The 18,216-nt window shown below is 51.7% G+C and overlaps 1 protein-coding gene across 4 annotated transcripts in view; it reads left to right on the top strand.

The window, feature by feature from the left end:
- Positions 1 to 18,216, top strand: part of NTN1 (netrin 1) — a 189,778-nt gene that overhangs the window by 135,750 nt on the left and 35,812 nt on the right. For 3 of the 4 annotated variants that reach the window (XM_014864134.3, XM_044744729.2, XM_044744728.2), the window contains exons 4-5: positions 11 to 160; positions 3,331 to 3,384. In XM_014864134.3, coding sequence (XP_014719620.1) covers positions 11 to 160; positions 3,331 to 3,384 — 204 coding nt within the window. Of the gene's footprint in view, positions 1 to 10; positions 161 to 3,330; positions 3,385 to 7,959; positions 8,156 to 18,216 lie in introns of those variants that run through there. The other variant, XM_070482339.1, reaches the window with a different exon arrangement.

Below are 18,216 nucleotides of genomic sequence, written 5' to 3'. Positions count from 1 at the left end.
TTCTGTGCAGCCTGTGATTGCCACCCCGTGGGCGCCGCTGGCAAAACCTGTAACCAGACCACCGGCCAGTGTCCCTGCAAGGACGGTGTGACCGGCGTCACCTGCAACCGCTGTGCCAAAGGCTACCAGCAGAGCCGCTCTCCCATCGCCCCCTGCATAAGTATGTGCGGGTACTCTCCTTCTCAAGGCTCTGGCTTGGGGGCAGTGGGTGGGGGGAGGCCCTTCCGGACACTGGTCACTGACATCCAGTGGGTTTAGTGCTCACTGATGCCGATCTCTGTGCTCTGTGCCCAACCCCGTATGAGACCCCTAAGCCTATGGGGTGCTTGCAGAAGCAGCTAGGGGCTCAGCACAGCCAGCCTGCTGCTCTCGGTCCTGACAAAGACTGAGTCTCCTGCTCCTCGGGAGAAGTAGGCCCCACTTCTCAGCCCAGGTCCTAGTCCCATATTCTACCGTGACCCTGGGCCTGGGGTGGGCCTGTACCAGGGGCCACTATTGCTGTGGTGGCAGTGGCAAGAATTCCAGTGTTCCCTTGCTTCCACCTGATTCGGAACAGAGAAGACTGACAACCCAAGGCCTTTGAGAGAAGCTGAGCAGGGCCCCCATGCACGGCTCCCCCTGCCCTTATGAAGGAGGACAGCACCCCTGAGGGTCCAGGAGGCCCCATCAGGCCAGCCATTAGCCCCTTAGTTGCTAGAACTTGGGGAGGGGGTGAGCAGGATGACAGGGGTCACTCAGGGGCCCTGGCTCGGGAGAGTCTTAATATTTTACACCTGGTAGGATCACAGGGGCATTACGGGCAGAGAATTAGCCCTGGGTGAGTCAAGCCTGGCTGAGAGCTGGCCCCGGCCTCGGCCTTGTCCATTCCCCAGCTAACTAAGCCCCCCAGGGACGAAGCCTGCTTCTCTAGAGCAGGGTTAGCATGCTCTGGCCTGGGGACGGGGCCCACTGCCTGTTTTTGGGTGGCTCAGTGGTTTTTTACCTTTTTTAATGATTGAAAAAGAAATTGAAAGAATAATATATTGACATGAGAAAATTATATAAAATGAAAAGTTGTGTCCATAAATACATTTCATGGGGACACAGCCGTACCCACTCGTTTACATGCTGCCTGTGGCTGCTTCGAGCTATGATGGTGGAATTGAGTCGTGGCCACAGGGACCGCATGACCTGCAGAGCCCAGAGTGTTCACCAGCTGGCCTCTGTGGGGGAGGCCTGTGGACCCTGCCTGGAGGGCTTCTGGCGTCCCTTAGCTCGGGGTGGGCGCTGGCTTCTCCTGTCAGTCACGAGGGACTTGGAATAACCATAGACACAAGCAAGAGGCTGCGGACCCTGCAGCCCCTTGGCGTCCTGGGAGCGGTCTGCACAGACCTTTGGAGAAGCCCCCCACACGCCTGGCAGGAGCCTTTGACATTACCTTTCTCCAGCCCGAGCTGGGCGTGGCCCTCCATCCAGAACACATGGGGCTGCGTGGGTTGCAGCCCCTCTTCTGACCAGTTTCTAAATCAGGAGATGTTTCTGCAGGGTGTTTGCAGGGGTCCAGTAACAGCAAATAACTCAAATCTGAGCCTCGGGAAATTGAGGTCAGTAGCCGTCCAGGGCCGAGCAAGGTGAAAGTGTTTTCACGGCAGCTAATTGTCAGAGTCCTACAACTTGCCAAATTCCTTCTTTTCTGTCCGTCCAAAAAGCTGCAAAGTGCACATGTTTAGAAAGCTGGGAGGAAGTCAGTACTGCCCCCCGGGGTTATGAAAACATGGGGGACACAAAGGCAGCCAGGGGCTGGTGGGTTGCTCAGAAATGGCTGGAGCCAACCCTTCTAGTTGCCAAGGGGAAAGACCTCAAAATGGAGCTGATGTTTCAGAATCAGATGGAAATGTCAGGAAACAGGAGCTCTCGCTTTCTGACATGCTCTGTTCTTCCTCCTCACAAAGGGCGGGCAGATGCTGGCGCGAGTGTTCCGCCAACAGCCTGACCTGGGTCTCCATCCTGAGGGCACCTGGCTCCGGCACCCACCATGGCTGGGGGCTTGAGCCTGTTTTGTCACTGCTCTGGGAGCCACAGGCCCTAGCGTACATTGCAGAGCCAGGCCTAAGGTGCTGGGGTGGGGCAGCCACTGGGGCCATGGGCCCAGCTCTCTGGTCCATGGGGACTTGCAGGATTAGGCTGGACGGCCCGGATGTTGCCTCTGGAATGTTTCTGCTGGGACCACGTAGCCCCTGAGGGCTAAAAGTGGGCCTGGTACGAGGTCTGCTTCTTAATGAGCTGAGGTCACAGGCCACCTGTGGGTCATTGTTGCTGATAACATCACCTGTGAACAAGATTCCCCCCCCCCCCCAGATTGAGGGCTGTGTCTGTCCTCTGCCCGTTCCTTCTGAAGGTGCAAAGGCCGGCTGCTGGGGGTAGCCCTCAGGTTTGCCCCCAGGCCCAAATGTCCCGTTTCCAACCACCAAGCCTCAGGTCCCAGCTGGTCCGGAGTCTGGGGGTCCGAGGGAGGTCTTACCCTGAAGAGTCAGACGGTGGCCAGAGTCAGCAGAGTTCATGGTTCGTCACCAAGGGAGGAGAGTCCCTACCCCTCAGGGGCTTTTGGTTCGTGGTTTGGCCTCGTCCAGAAAGAGGAAGCCAGAGCTATGATGCCTTCTCTCAGAGGCTGGCTAAACCCCTCACCGTTACTGAGCACAGGGTCGGAGCCAGGGGTAGCAGGAACTAAATGCCATTCTAGGTAGAAAAGGAATGATCCCAATAAAGTGCATGCTTCTCTCAGGCCCTTGCATCTTCCGTATTGTCAGCCTGTACTCCCACCGAGAAAATGCCTTAGCTTATGAGATGGGAGCCCATGGGAAACTGGGCCAGGGGTGCACACCCCTCTCTGCACGGGTAAGACACCTCCCAGCCCCCTCACCTGCCACCCCTGCCATGGACTCCTTCTCCACCAATGAGTCGAGGTCAGAGGTGAGCAGGGCCTGGGTGGCCCCATCATGATGAGCCGGGGGAGTCCCTCTCTGCTGCCCCAGGGGCCAAGTCAAGTGGACGACACACAGACAGTAGAGGTCAAGGACAGCTTTCCATGCTGTCTGCTTGTCCTGCCTTCTCCCCACTCCTGTCCCTGCCAGGTGGAGGGACAGCTTCCGAAGCAGAACAAGGCAGTGTGCCCGGGACTCCCACGCCAACCTTCTCCTGCTGACCATCCTTTCCTGGAGCTGCAGAGTGGGGAGAGGGAGGGAGGGTCCAGGGAGGCTGGGGGCAGTCTGTGCTGTGCTCATTCTTTTCTAAGGTCAAAAATAATATCTTCTTGCCTCGTTTTCTCTTCCTCCCGTCGTGAACCTCACAAAGAGATTCCAGTGGCCCCACCAACCACCGCAGCCAGCAGCGTGGAGGAGCCTGAAGGTAGGCTTTCCCTTGTGCTGCTCACGTCTTGCTTTTGCTGGGGGGTGTGGTGGGATGGAGTGGAGGGGGATTAGAGGGGCCGGACTCCTCTGGACCACCTTTGGGGTGCTGCTCAGAGTGAGTGGTACCCCTGGGCTGGACTGAGGAGGATGGAGTTTCGTGGTGTCTGCGGCCTAGCCTCTCTCCACACCTGGGATCCTCAAAACTGTCTTCCTCCTGCTCATCACCAAGGGTACGAAGCTTTCTGCCAGTGCAACGCCATGTGAGTGGGGGGCATGGAGCTCCTTCTGGGGGCTGCAGAGAAGGAAGGAGATGGGTGGTGGGGATGAAAAGGCGTTCAAGCACAAGGGTCCACACACAGAACCCAGGGGGGCCCGTGAACTGGGACGGGGGGAAGCACACCCTCAGTGTTCTCACCTCTATCTGAAATTGTGCATTTCCTCCATTGCAAAGGTGGGCGATAAACGTGCATGATCAGCAGCACTGGTGACTCTGCCAGCAGCAGCAGTCACAGCTGTTTGCACATCACGGTAGAGTCAGTGCAGCTATCACAAAACACTGTTTGTGCTCGCCGTTGCTTCAAAATTAAGGAAGTTACCAGGCCCGCTGCTAGATCCTGATTTATAATCATTAATAAAGAAGCACATACATTACGTAACTGTACCGTAAATCTGGGTTTTTGAAAATATTTGGAGAAGTGTATTTCAGTATTATTGGTTTCCTTTGTAGTCCTATGTATTTTACTTTTGCATTTAAAAATCTTCCTGTGAGAAAGGGTCCATGGGCCCCAGCAGTCCTTGGTACAAGAAAGGTTACTCAGCCCTGGCTTAGGGCATGCAGAGGGCTCAGAGCCTGGCTCGCAGGGGGAGAGGGGGTGCCAGATGGAGGGCAGGCCAGGCCTGCACCCAGAGCCCTGGTCCTGGGGTCACATGGGGCTTTTCTGTGCTGGTACTTAGAGTAGGAGTGGGAATGGGGCAGAAAGAGTGACAGTCCCCCGCAGGGACATCAGTGCCAGCTCTGAGGACCCCTTTTCTCCTGTCCAGATAGGAGTGTAGGGAGTTGTGGGGGCACATGCACACCTTTGCCGTCGCTTGAATATTTTAGAGTAGACTGGAGTTTGGGGAGTATTGGCATTGCACCGAAACGTGAGAGAAAACAGATTTAGAACTTGCGTCTGCACAGTCAACAACCAGCCCTCAAAGAGGAAGGGACAGAAGAGCATTTCAGGGAATGCCTAGGCCACACCGGGGGAAACCGAAGACATTTTGATCCTGCGTCGTTGGGCAGAGTCTCCAGGCTCCTTTGGCTGAGCTGTGGGGGATACTTACAGCAGACATAGCAATGGAAGAGGTTGGAAGCAGCATCACGGGTCCCTGGGAGGCGAGGTGAGAAGCCCTTTCTGTAAAAACCCAGTTCAAAGGAACGTCCCAAGTTCATTCACCTCTGGGGTGGGGCTGTTTTGAAGCTAGAAGACACTTCCTTTGATGGAGTCTTGGTTCTCGCTTCCTTGAAGTCACCCCCATCCCATCAGAACTCCCCTGGACAAGCTCTCTGGGCTGTGCACGCAGCTCTTGGAGGCCCAGGCAGGTCTTCCTGATCTTTCTCGCCTCGGTTTTTCTAGTCCTTACAGCTTGACTCTAGGTTCCCAGCAGTGGTTTTGTCTTCTTCCCTTCCAAATCAGAAATCGGCAAATGGAAAAAAAAAATAGAAAAGAAAAGAAAACCACTCCTGAGATTTCTGTAGAGGCTGCGAGAAGCTGGTGGTGTGCAGCACACCAGGATCCCCTCGACCGAACGAGCTTCCTGAGCAACTGCGTGTAAACAGCGGTAGCGCCACCCTTAGCAGTGCTTTCCCCAAAGAGGGGCCAGGGAGCCTGTGTGATGCTTGTCACTCACAGTGTTGGCCAGACCTTTCCGACCTTCTCTGGGGGTCCCCAGAGGTGCAGGATCTCTCATGCTCTCTGCAGAACTCAGGCCGTGCCCGGGCCGTGAGCACTGGACTCCGGGGCTTGCCACCACAGTGGCCCGGCTCGCTTGTCTCAGCAGGCCAGGACGTTGAGGCCAGGAGGCTGGGGGCTGCCGGCCTGGGAGCTCAGTACTTCCAAGCCTGTCGATTCTTGCAGTGTTTGAATAGGGAAGGCCTCTGTGCCAGGCTGCCTGGGAAAAGCTTATTTACTTTTGCCTTTGTAACGGAGGAGAATTAATAAAACAAGAATTTGTCCTGAAAGCTGATGGACATAACCTCGCCCTGAACCCGTCCTCCTCGAAGGACCAGCTCACCCGGGAAATGTTGTCCACCTGCTTTCTTGGGGCAGGGAGGTGAGGAACGCTGTGCCCCTGGGAGATCTGGGGCCTGGGGACCCAGGAGGGAAATGGGCGGGGAAGGAGATAGGGACCACCCGCTCCAAACCGACTACTTATGGTTAGACTCCACCCCGGGGCTAAAAGAGGCCCACTGCCCTTCCTCACCCTCCGGCCGCTCCGCGGTAGCTGTTGGTCTGCACACCGCTGGGTTTCACGGAGGCTCTTTGGTTCAGCGGGAGGAGTGCTGGGTTGGAGCCGTGAGATCTGGAGTTGATTCTGCACTGACTCTGAGGCCTTGGACAGTAGAAAGACTTCTCCTTTCTGCCTCCCCTGAAGCATGAAGGGGTGGGACCAGTGGTCCCCAGGGGCCCATCTCCACCTTGCGTCTTGAGGTAGAATTGGGCTCCTCCTGCTAAGCTTTCTTCCTCTGCAGAAATTCCTGCTCACTCTCCTTCTGCCTCTGCTGATCAGCTTCTTCCCTGGTCCTTTGCAGAAGTCCCTGTGGGCAGAGACGTGCTGGTGAATAGTGAACACCTGCCTGGGGGGGGCCTGGTGTGTAGCATTTGCCACTTTCCCTGGTGTATGTGCGCTTTCCCTGGAGGGTTTCAGGCCACCCCATGTGACTTCACTCAAGAGATGTGCATGGATCGGCTCTCAAAGCCCATGTGAGCTGACTTCACCCACCCCTGCCCATGGGCCTCTCCCAGAAATGGAGAGTAGACTCAGGAACAAAGAAATCCAGTGGGAGGGAGGGCTGCCTCTCAACAGAGCGAGAAGCTGTTGGTGCTTTGCTGGCCTCCTTGGTTTGGAGGGGCATGGCTGCCTTCTGAGTGGAAGCTGGACCCTGGGTGGAGGTACAGGAGGGGGGAACTCCTGGGCTCCCCCACCTCCCAGTGGAGTTTTGGGTCCTCTCTCCAGGCCCTGTCCTTCCACTGCACTCACCCCGTTTGGGGCCCTACGTGGGGCTTTCTGCTAACTGCTCCAGTGGCCCCAGCCTTGGGGGTAGGTGCAACTTCTGGGCACCCTGGCGGCCCTCAGGGAGTCTAGAGAGAGAACTCCATGGAACCCAGCAGCTGAATTTATGTGAACAGCTTCAGGTGCTCCCGGGTGTGTGTAGGGGGTGGGAGGTGACCTTAGAGATGTCATATCTGGTGGCCTCTCAGCACCTCTATTTTTTTCATGGAAGAAAATTGGGTTTATGTAGACCTGCAACCTGGGTAAGCTTGGGTTATTCTCATTTTAGACTTTGGTTTTCCAAGATAGGGACTAGGTTGGGTGAGTATGGGACAAGGACCTGGTGAGACTTGAATGCAGTATTGGCCAGGTGCTGGGTGTGGGACAGGAGAGAGGAAGGGGCACTAAATTGGGAGCCTGAGACCTGAGTTCTGCTGGATCTTGTTTCCTCCTCTGTGAAAGGGTGTAATGATAGCCCTGCCTCCTGGAGTTGTTGTGGGGATTAAATGAGATGATCCCAGTAAAGCCTTTGATTCAGTGGTGGGCTTATCATAAGTGCTCAATAAAGAAAACAATAGAACAACATGGAAAATACAAACACCACGGTGGATTGGGGGGCTGAACTGAGCTAAGGTCTCGCAGCTCCTCATCCGGAGGTGGGACTTGCAGTGGGAGTTGTCGGCATGGGGACAGGTGCAGGGTCAGCCAGATGAAAGGCTCTAGGGGAGACCTTGGGAGGGAAGGGGGGCTGCCCAAGGCAGGGGGCAGCTGAGGGAACTGCTCAGTGTCCTCGTCACAGCCTTCCCAGCAGCTGCTGTTAGACCCTCAACTAGCAGAGAGTTAAAGACTGGAAATCAATGAAAGGTCAAGTGCTTGACTTCACGATAGCCAGAGGTGCGAGCAGCCCAAGGGTCCATCAGTGGAAGAAAGGATAAGCACAATGGTATGTATCCAGGCAATGGAACATCATCCAGACGTTAAAAGGGATGAAGTCCTGATACATGCTACAACATGGGTAAACCTTGACAACTTTATGCTGAGTGAAAGAAGCCAGACACAGAAGGCCACTTAGTATGTGAGTCCGTTTATATGAAATGCCCAGAATAAGCAAATCCAGAGACAGAGAGCAGATTAGTGGTTGCCAAGGACTGGGAAGAAGGAGGAATGGGGATGCCTGTTTGATGGGTACAGGCTTTCCTTTTGGGGTGATGGAAAAGTTCTGGATCTAAATAGTGTTCAGTTCTTAGTTAAATCAAAAAAAAAAAAAAGGGGGGCTGGCCCTGTGGCCGAGTGGTTAAGTTTGCGCATTCCACTGCAGGCGGCCCAGTGTTTCGTTGGTTCGAATCCTGGCTGCGGACATGGCACTGCTCATCAAACCATGCTGAGGCAGCGTCCCACATGCCACAACTAGAAGGACCCACAACGAAGAATATACAACTATGTACCAGGGGGCTTTGGGAAGAAAAAGGAAAAAAATTAAATTAAAAAAAAATAAATAAATAGTGTTCAGTTCCATTTTAAAATGGCTAAAATGGTCGATTTTATGTTATGTGTATTTTGCCACAATTAAAAAAAAAAAAGTCAAGTGCTTGAGGTCAGAGTCCAAGGGTGAAGTGAGTCTGGTTTGTCTGGTTGGTGAATGGAGAGAGGGGGCCACGGACAGGGAGCTGGGGCATGGGCAGGACATGCTTGTCTTCCTGGAAGACTTTTGAGGGTAGGGGTGTCTCTTAGCACCTCCCCACCCCAGCCCCAAGCAGTAATAGCTCAGCCAACATGGGGAAAGGGCGGTCTAGCTGGGATTCCAGCTGAAGTCTCCAGACCTCAGAGCCTGTGAGTGGCATTGACCACTGTGTCATTGTGCCTCTCAGTAGTTATACTGGCTGGTCAATTTGGGGTAATTTTTTTGTATTTCTGACCGTGGTGTGGTAACATCTTACCAAGAAAGAAGACAAACTCGTGTTTGGTAGAGACGGAGGGATGGCCAGTTAAAAGCTGCTGTCTTCTGCAGGTGGCAGTTAAAGTGGCACTTGGGAGTGTGGTTGGTTGGCGTGTGGGGCTGGCATGGCTGAGGCCACAGGTTCTGGGCTTGGGAGAACCAGTTAGCTCTTGCCTTTGGTTGCAAAATGGCCTGAGTGAGACAAGGCAGATGAATCAGCTTAAACCAGAAGACTGGTGGGGGTTTGCCGGAGAGGACCACGGTGACTTCTTCATACACCGGCCAGCACTTGTATCATAAAAACACGCCTGTAGAGAATCAGCTGAAAATTGTTAGACTGGTAAAAGAATTCTGCAAGGAGGTCATTACAAAATTAACATTGAAAGGTCAGTAACTTTTCTTATAAATCAGCAATAACTAGTTACAAAAGAGTGTCCCAGTGAGTGAGTAAAGAGCATCTGACTGGATGTCTGGCTTGAGTAAGTGCTCAATGAATGCACATCATTTTTATGATAATGGAAACAAAATCCCAATTAGAATAGCAACGAAAACATCAAATACACAGAAATAAATGTAGCAATAAAAGTGCAGAATGTATATTTTTAAAAAGGTTAAACCTTTTCCCTGGGACACTATGAAGACCACAAAAAAATGAAAGGCCTTATGCTGTTCTGGGAGGGCAAACTCAAAATTGTAAAATGTCAAGTCTCCCTGAGATAATTTATAAGGTTAGCATAATTCTAGTCAGAATACAAATTGGATAGGATATGATTCTAAAGTTCAGCTAGAAAAATAAATGAGCAAGAATAACCAAGAATTTTTTTAAAGAAGAGTAATGAAGGGTGAATTGCCATACCAGATATTTTAAAATATTGTAAACAGGGTACTTAAATTAGTGTGATACTGGCATGGGAATAGAGAAATCACGAAAGCTGAGTAGAAAGTCCAAAAATAGACTCAAATGTAAACATAAGAACTTGGTACATGGTAAAGCTGTGACTATAAACCAGTGAGGAAAAGGATGAATCAGTCAGTAGATGGTCCTGGGAAAAGTGGCTATTTATTTAAAAATAGTAATGAAATTAGATTTCTACTTCATGCTGTGAACCAACATAAATCCGAAAGGATTAAATGTTTCTATATTTTTAATGAATCCCTAAAAGTTCTAGAATGGAACATATCAGTATCAATGTATTGTTGAGGTGAGGGAGCCTTTCTAGATAGGATACAAAAGTCAGAAATCATAAAGGGAAAGATTTTAAGTAGATAAAAATAGAAAACTTAATGTACTTCAAAAATCTCTATAAGCAACATAGAAGGCAAACTAAAAGCTGAGAAAAATATTTGTGACATGGATGATCAAAGATTAATATGCTCAATAAATAAAGAGCTTTTACGATTCAATGAGAGAGATCTTAATACAACATTGGGTTGAGAAAATAAACTAGAAATTCAGAGAATTTGTACAAATTGCAGTAAGCATCTGAAGTATTACTTATTAGTAATAAGTAACATTAATAAGAATACCATTTTTAAAAAACTTATTAAATTGACACTATTTAGGAAAAAAGGAAATTCCCAGTGTTGAAAAGGTTGGGTAAAGAGGTGCTTACCTACTCTGGTGATGGGAGGGCAACTTGGTACCACTTTTATGAAGGATGATTTGACATCATGGATCAAAATGTATCTTTGACCCCATCATTTCACTTCTAGGAATTTAGCCTAAGGAAATAGTGTTGTGTGCCAAGATTCAGCTACAAGGTTGCTTACCACAGCACCGTTTATAATGACACAAGAAGGAAACAATCAAATATCTTTCAGTAGAGTTTTAGTTACTCAGTTATGAGGTATCCATATAGTTATGTTGTAGGAGAATATTTAAATATGAAATGGAAAGATACAATATATTGCCAAAGCAACAGATTATACATGGAGGGTCAACTTTGGTGAAAAGACTGGTTTAGAGAGCATTTCAAATAAATTATGTCGTTGTCCTAATATGTTTCTGTTGTTCTCAGTCAGGTGCTGTTTTGCCCCCAGGGGACATTTGGCCGTTTCTGGACACATTTTTGACGATCACACCTTGGGGAGGTTGCTAGTGGCATCTAACAGGTAGAGGCCAGGGATGCTGCTAAACATCCTACAATGCACAGGATGAGCCCCCACAGCAAAGAATTATGCGGCCTCAAATGCTAGCAGTGCCGAGGTTGAGAAGCCCTGGTATGTGGATACAGCATAAAACCCATGTGTTCTCTCCGAAAGCGTTGAAGAGAGATCCCGCTGCATCATGGAGCAGCTCATTTGTTAGTTACACATCATGTTGAAATGGATGCAGCTGAGGGTTTAGAAAGCTATGTTTTCAAGTCAGCAAGCGTTTCCTGAGTGATCATAGGAAATGCTGTGTTCACATCGGAAATGTTTTCTGGTTCTTTTTCCTGGTAAAATATAGCCCAACCTAAAATGAAATTTATCTGAAATTCTGAGTTTTACTAAAAATTACCATATTTTGAATTAATGTGATTTAACTAATTGTTCGACTTTTTATTATGAAAAATCTCAGAGAAGTAGAGAGAGTGGTGGACACTCACATTCCTGTCACTTCGACTTCACAGTGAACATTTTGCCCCATTCACTTCAACAATTTCTTTGCTGAAATACTTTTAAAGCTTAGACATTATGAATTTGACCTCTAAATATTTCAGAACGCCATCTCTGAAAAATACGAACATTTCCCTACATCTTCTCAACAGCATTATTACACCTAATAAAATGAACAGAAATTCTTTAATGTCATCTGATAGCCAGTCCATCTTCAGCCTTTCTTGGTTATCCCCCACATGTCTTACAGCTGGTTTGCTCAATGGTTTAATCACTAAAGCATCATGCAGTAGTGTGCTGTGCAAAGCGTTGTATTTAGAAGTGCATCTGAGTCCCCAGGCATAGGCTGCCTTGCAGGATATAATGCGTGTGAAGCGGCATGTCGGATGAAAAGTGCTATCCACGTGTTGCATGTTGTCATCATTAACTTCATGCTCTTCAAGAATAGGCAGGGCAACGTCCACCCCAAACTTCGGACTTCGGGGGCAGAGGAGTGCGAGCTCTGAGCTTCCTTCAGGGGACTGTCCCTAAGGAAGGGGCGCCTCCACAGCAGAGGGGACGAGGGAGCGAGACACCATCGTAAATCCTGCCACGCCTCTCTTGTGGGAGCAGAGTGTGCAGAAGCTACATTCAGCGGTGACTGAAGGAGCCCCTCGAGGACAAGGGTCTGAAGCAGAGATTCCCAACCCCAGTGCTGTTGACAGTGAGGCTGGAGAATTCTTAGTGTGGGGGCTGTCCTGTGCCTTTCGGGTGTTGAGCAGCATCCCTGCCCTCCGCCCTCTGGACAGCTGTGACAGTCAAATGTCCCTTGGGGGCAAAACCACCTCTTGTTGAGAACCACTAGGTTAAACTTGGATTTCCTGACATCAGCCCAGTTCCCCATGACTCTGGTCCAGGAAAGGAAGCCAGACACTGAGCCAAGGGAACATGGGACAGTGAGTGGGACCTGCTCACTCGGCCCTGGCTGGAGACCAGACTGATCCTGTACGTATTAAGTTGACTGAACGGAATTGCTGTTTTATTTGACCATTGTGACCCACAAAAATGGCATTTTCCACATGGTCCAAATTACTGTTTACATCCCCTTGGTCAGGAGACCCTGGTCTGGGCAGCCCACGTGAAACAATGCAGCAGTCTCTCTCCAGCCCCGCCCCTCCCCTCCCCCCCCCCCCCCCCCCCCCCCCCCCCGGCTTCTCACTCTGTCTCTCTCTCTTTCTGACTTTGCTTTTCTCTGTCTTTCTCTCTGTCTCCATCTCTCCCTCTGTCTGTCTTATCCACTCACTTTCCCTGGACTCCTCTCCTCCCCCTTCCTCTCTCTCCTTTTTGGGGCCTGCACAAAGGACCAGGGCAGAGGTCAGGGTGGGGGTGAGCAGGGCTGGGAGAGCGCCACCGCCCCCACTCCGCTGCCAGGGGCCTCTGTCACCCCGGGGAGCACAAAGGAAGCCACTTGCATTGTGGGTTTCAGGACCCCCATTGTTCCCCTGTGGCTGGGCCTTTGCAGGTGGAGCTGCCACCAGCATGGAGGAGGATAAAGGGATGAGCTGGGAGGCCAGAGAGCACGTGGGGGCGGAATATTTAGCCCTTCTTGGGAGCTCTTCCCACTGGAGACTCAAGGGGGATGCCTGACGGGAATAGGAGAAGTGACAGGTGTCAGGGAGGGCAAGGATTGGAATCCCCAGGACCCGCCCCTGTGTCACACAGATGTCACAGGCTCCTTTTTGGCAGAGGCTGGGGTGTTGGGGGCGTGCAGGCTGCAGAACTAGGCTGAGGCAGAGAGACACCCCCCCGCCCCAGCCCAGCACACACACCGGCAGCCCCCGCCCAGAGCTGTGCCTGAAATCCGTTTGGAATTCCTGTCAAGGTCCTGAGCTGGGCACTGTTGGGAGGGGATGCACAGTGACTGGGCTGTGCCAGGCACCCTGGCCTGAGCCCCCCATGCACAGTCAGTCCTCTCCCCCTTCTGGATTGCTGTCAGGCGCGGCCCCAGCAGAATCTCGACAGCCACTGAACTGGAGTAAATAAGCCCCCCTCCCCAGTGCCAGAGCTGGAGGTTGGGCAGCATCCACAGTGGTCCTTTGAGTATTTAAATACCCTGCCAGATTTAAAACCACTCCAGACTTCAAATAATAGTAATAATAGTGTGTTATTGTCAGCTTGGGCTGCCATAACAAGTACCACAGACGGGGTGGCTTAAATAACAAAAATGTATTTTCTCCCAGTTTTGGAGGCTGGAGGTCCAAGATCAGGGTGCCAGCAGGGTCAGGTTCTGGCGGGAGCTCTCTCCCTGGCTTGCAGACGGCCTTCTTCTCGCTATGTCCCCACAGGGTATGGGAGAGAGCTCTCTGGTGTCTCTTCTTCTAAGGGCACTAAGCCCATCCTCATGGGCCCCACCTCCATGACCTCGTCTAACCCTAATCACCTTCCAAAGGCCCCCCTCCAAATACTGTCACATTGTGGGTTAGGGTTTCAGCATAGGAATTTTGATGCGACACAGTTCAGTCCATAGCATGGAATGACAGCACAACCTTAAATGCAATCTTTTACTTAACAGCATGGATTTTAAGTATTTCATGACCCTCCCCACCCCACTTGATAGACCATCTGATAGCTTTGGGCTCAGTCTTCTCAATGAAATGAAGGAATTGGCTAAATGGTCTGTTTGTCCCCCTCCCAGCTCAGAATCCCAGGGTCCCAGCTGGAGCCCCTGGAAGGACTGGTTGGGAGGCCGACTGTGATCACCCTGACCCCACCCTCCGTCCTCTCATTCTGTGCTTGCTCTGCAGCCGGGCTGGGCCTGGTGGGCAGAGCCAGCCTCGTGTTCATTGTCACAGTGCCCAGGGGCTGCCCTGGGGCTCTTTCAGGGCTGTGTTGTGGGGACTGTCAGGGATTTGAACCAAGAAGGATGCCCAGCCCCAGGGGAGGGAAGGAGAAGAGGAGAATGGACTGGGGCATCATTTGCCCATGAGCCAGGTTTCCTCCCTGCTGTGGACATAGACCTTTAGAGTTGGAAGGACCAACGTGGCCTCGAGGACTGGGAGGCTACCAGCTGCCTTCTACCACGGCCGGTGAGCTGCTCAGACTGTCCCTCAGCCCCTCCCCTACCTTCTGCTAAGCAGGTCTCTCCTCTCTGCTGTTCTGTCCCTCTGCTCCTAAAGGTACCAGCATGGCCTATGAAACAAGTCCCCACTCTGCTCCGAGGCGTGACCACTCAGGTTGTGGACCTTGCATCTTTGTCCCCCGGGGCAGAGCTGTAATTCAGTAAGAGCAGTGGGTCCACATCTCAGGAGGGGCGGTGGGCACTGCCCCCTTTCCCGTTCCTTCTGATGGAGAGGTCAGCTTCTCCCTAGGGAACATGGTAGCAGCTGTCATTTGCGCTGTTCTCTGGTCTCTGCTCAAGAGTAAGGTGTACTGTAGAATTGAGCAAAGGAGAATGCTGTTTGGTTTGCAGAGATTAGAAATGAACCAGGGGGTCTGAAACACATTTATTTTGCTCAAAGAGGTACCTGGAAATGGCTGGTGTGCTGGAGCTGGCATGCACCTGCACACATTGGTTCATCAGAGCTGACTGTGGGTGTCTCTTCCCAGCTCTGCATTCAGGGCATCATGCTGATGGTTTGAAACTGGCCATAGTGGGAATATTTACACCATGGAAATTGGCAAATGCTACAGATCAAGGCTTTTTCTTCCCAGAGAGCTGGTTGTTAAACATTTCTCAGCATTTCTTCTGAACAGCATCCTGGGAGTGGGATTTGGATCTTGATATCACAATGAGCCCAGAGATTGTTCATAATCTGGCCTCCACATTTGACAGGTGGGGAGACTGAGGCACAGAGGAGGACAGTGACTTGCCCTGGCTCACACAGTGGGTTGATGGCAGAACGGAGGTGAGGACCCAGGTCCGTCAGTGTTCCATTCTATCACAGTGCCTCAAGCGAGCATCTTTTCAAGCTGTGAGCTATGGAGAGAAGTCAAACCTGGGGGCTTGGAACAGATTCCTCTAAAATTTTCTTGCAGGCCATGACATCTTCCCAGTAGCTTCCCTCTTCCCTAGATGGAGAAAACTTTTAGGCCTGATAGTCTGGGATTGTTCGGGCTCGGGACTTCAGGCCTGTCCTTCTTCCTCTTTGTGGCAAATGTCTTGCTGTGGATGGGAGAAGAGGTGGAATACCAGCCCTTCATTTGGGTTATCAGGGGCTCTGGTGTCTTAGGTTGGGTTCCTTATAACCTCAGGGGCCCCAAATAGAGATTCCTGTGCAGATGATTGATTTACTGAGGGGATGTTCTTGGGAGAAACCAGTAAGGGAGTGAGGGAGGCAGGGGAAGAAGCTAGGAAAACATGTGGGTTCAGGAGAAGTCTAGGCTCCATCTGATCCCATGCGGAGCTCCATAGGCTGGGTGGTTACACTTGCCCATGTAGCCAGCTACTGGCTGCGCCCTGGGGAGGGCTGTGTGTAACCTTCCAGGTATTTCCAAGCAGAGCAGTTTCCATCAGCCAAGGGCAGGCCTTCAGAGAAAGTGCAAGTGTGAGCTGTTAGCAGCCAGCGCCTAGAGCAGAGTAAAGTGGCTCTGGGCAGGGCACCAGCCACATCTGCTACCCTTGGTAAGTTATTTGAGGGGAAGGCAAGTTTTATTGGGATTCGGGGACCATCTGTGGATTTTTGTTTTGTTTGCTCTCTAGCAGCCTTACACTGTCGAAAGACCTAGTGGTTATTCTCTGGGCCCTGCGTCTTTCTTCTGGTAGTCAGCCAGTCACTCAGTAATGACAGTTGTATGTCTCTTGTGTCTCTCTTTTCCACCATGCACACCACTGCTGCTGCTGTCCTAATGCAGACTCTCTCCTTCTCAGCAGTCCTGTACTGGTCAGGGCGGGCGACGTGCAGTAACAAGCAGCCCTCACAGTCTGTCGTAGGTGCTCCTGGTTGGGCGGCTCCCTTCCAAGCAGTGAGTTAGGGGCCCAGCTCCCTCCATCATGGGGCTCGGCCAGCCCCTAGGGCCTTGGAGTCATTGCTGGTTTGGAAAGAGAGCACAGGGGAGCACAGAGGAGACTTTTCCAGGCTAGGCCTGCAGGTGCTATGTATCACTTCTACTCATGTCCCATTGGCCAGAACTCAGTCACATGACCACGCCTAACTGCAAGGGGTGCTGGGTAATGTAGTCTCTAAACCCAGGAGGAAAACGAAGCGGTGTTTGAGAAACATATACAGTCTTTGCCATAGACCTTTTTGTTCACTCTGGTGACTTTGGAGGCATCTGTGGCCACCTCCCACCATGGGGCCGCAGTTACTGGCATCAGAAGTGGTAGTGAGCTTTGAGGGCCTCTTCTCTGTATAGGAAGTAGTTTAGCCTGGCCTTGGCCGAGGGATGTGCATCCTGCTGGACGGCTGCCTAGCTTTGGGGCATGGGCCCACCCAGGGAACTAAGCGAAGACGACACCAGGTTCCAAGGCATGACCTCATTGGCACAGGCTTTACCAGCTGGGCTGACCGCCCAACCAGCCCGCCGGATGGACGCTCCAGGGCTACAAGCATCCCACTCTTTCATGACCTTCCCAGGGAGCCCCAGCTTAGCCTGTCTCTCTCCTGCTTGGCTGAATCACCCTTTAGTGTTGACGGCAACTCCAGGCTGTGTCTCCCGTTGGCTCTTGCTGGAGAAGCGTTATCGAGAGCCAACTGGATCCCCATTGGGACAGCTTTGTTTTCCCTGCCGAACACAAAATCTCCTGTTCACTCGGAGAGCCGACAAGGAGACCCCATGGGGCTGGCCCTGTGGGAGCAGATACCAGTGAATGCAGCTCCCGAATGGCTTCAGCTTATTAAAGGCGAATACACAGGATAACTCTGCCCTCCAAGTGGGAGACAGAATGGAGGGCACAGAGCTGTTACAGCGGATTAGCAGCCGCAGACTGACGGAGGCAGGTGCAGCCTTTTCTGCAATTTGGAAGGGTTTATGAAATACTGATCCTGTGCTCTGTAAATCCTTCCCTTGGCCTCATCTGGGCTACAGGCTGAAAATGGGGATTTCTTGTCCAGCCGTGCTGGGTGTGGTTTTGAGTACTCCCCATCCCCCCGACTCCCAGTGTTCCTTGGGGATTCTGACCTGAGGATTTGTGCACTTGCCCATTTATTCATTTTCTCTTCATTCATTCCACGATTGCACACTGAGGGCCGGTGCTGTGTGGTGGGTTTACAGAGATGATAGAACGTGGAGCCCTGAATCCCAGGGAGCCTAGTTTATTATGCGGGAAAGATGCCTAAACAGAGGATTCTAATTCAGACTGCTACCTGTTAGAGTAGAGCCAAGTGTACACGTGTCAGCAGATGCCCATGTGGCCTTCTACGGGCCTCCCAGTGCTAAGAGCCTGCTGACTCTCTTCTGCCCTCATTCAAAGCCTTAAGTCCAAGGTGGCTCATCACCCTTCTGGATGGGCTCCTGTTTCCCAATGGCACTGGTGGCACATAAGGAGAACTAGAATTAGCTAGACATTTGGGATCCTCTAGAAAGTCCATCTTGAATTTGCATGGCAGAATTTACATCTCACAAGAAGCTTGGGGGACTGTACTTCTCTGGCTGTGATCCAGATTCGGTCTCCATGTCTTTCCTTCACAGAGATGGGGAGCCCCCGTCTGCCCCAGTCAGACGCCCGTCTTCCAGCAGGTAGCTCCTTTGCAGCAAGCGGAAATCTCTGTCTGTCCTCTCCACCGGGGTTTACAGGGCTCATCTCTGGTGTAAGAGTTCTGAACTTTGATGAAAGAGTTTTTTAATTTGGTCTGTGGTTCAAGGTGTTATAGTGGGGAGGGGAGCGAAGGGGGTGGTTTGGACCTCAGGGCTGCCATAAAGCCTGACCTCCCAGGGGAGGAGGCGTGTGAAATCAGAGGGCTCTGGGTTAGCTTGTCCCAGGGCCCAGTAGATGTCCCAGTTCCTAAAAGGAGCTGGTGCTTGTGGGTGCCGGGAATGGAGCTAAATGGTGTCTCCTGCACACATGGCCTCCCCTGTGGGCGAAAGCTGCTTTGTCGTTTGTCCCCCAGAGTTGTCCTGGAAGCT

This window comes from Equus asinus, chromosome 13 (assembly GCF_041296235.1).
Source record: "Equus asinus isolate D_3611 breed Donkey chromosome 13, EquAss-T2T_v2, whole genome shotgun sequence".
NCBI lineage: Eukaryota > Metazoa > Chordata > Mammalia > Perissodactyla > Equidae > Equus > Equus asinus.
This window is presented reverse-complemented; position numbering and strand designations above follow the sequence as displayed.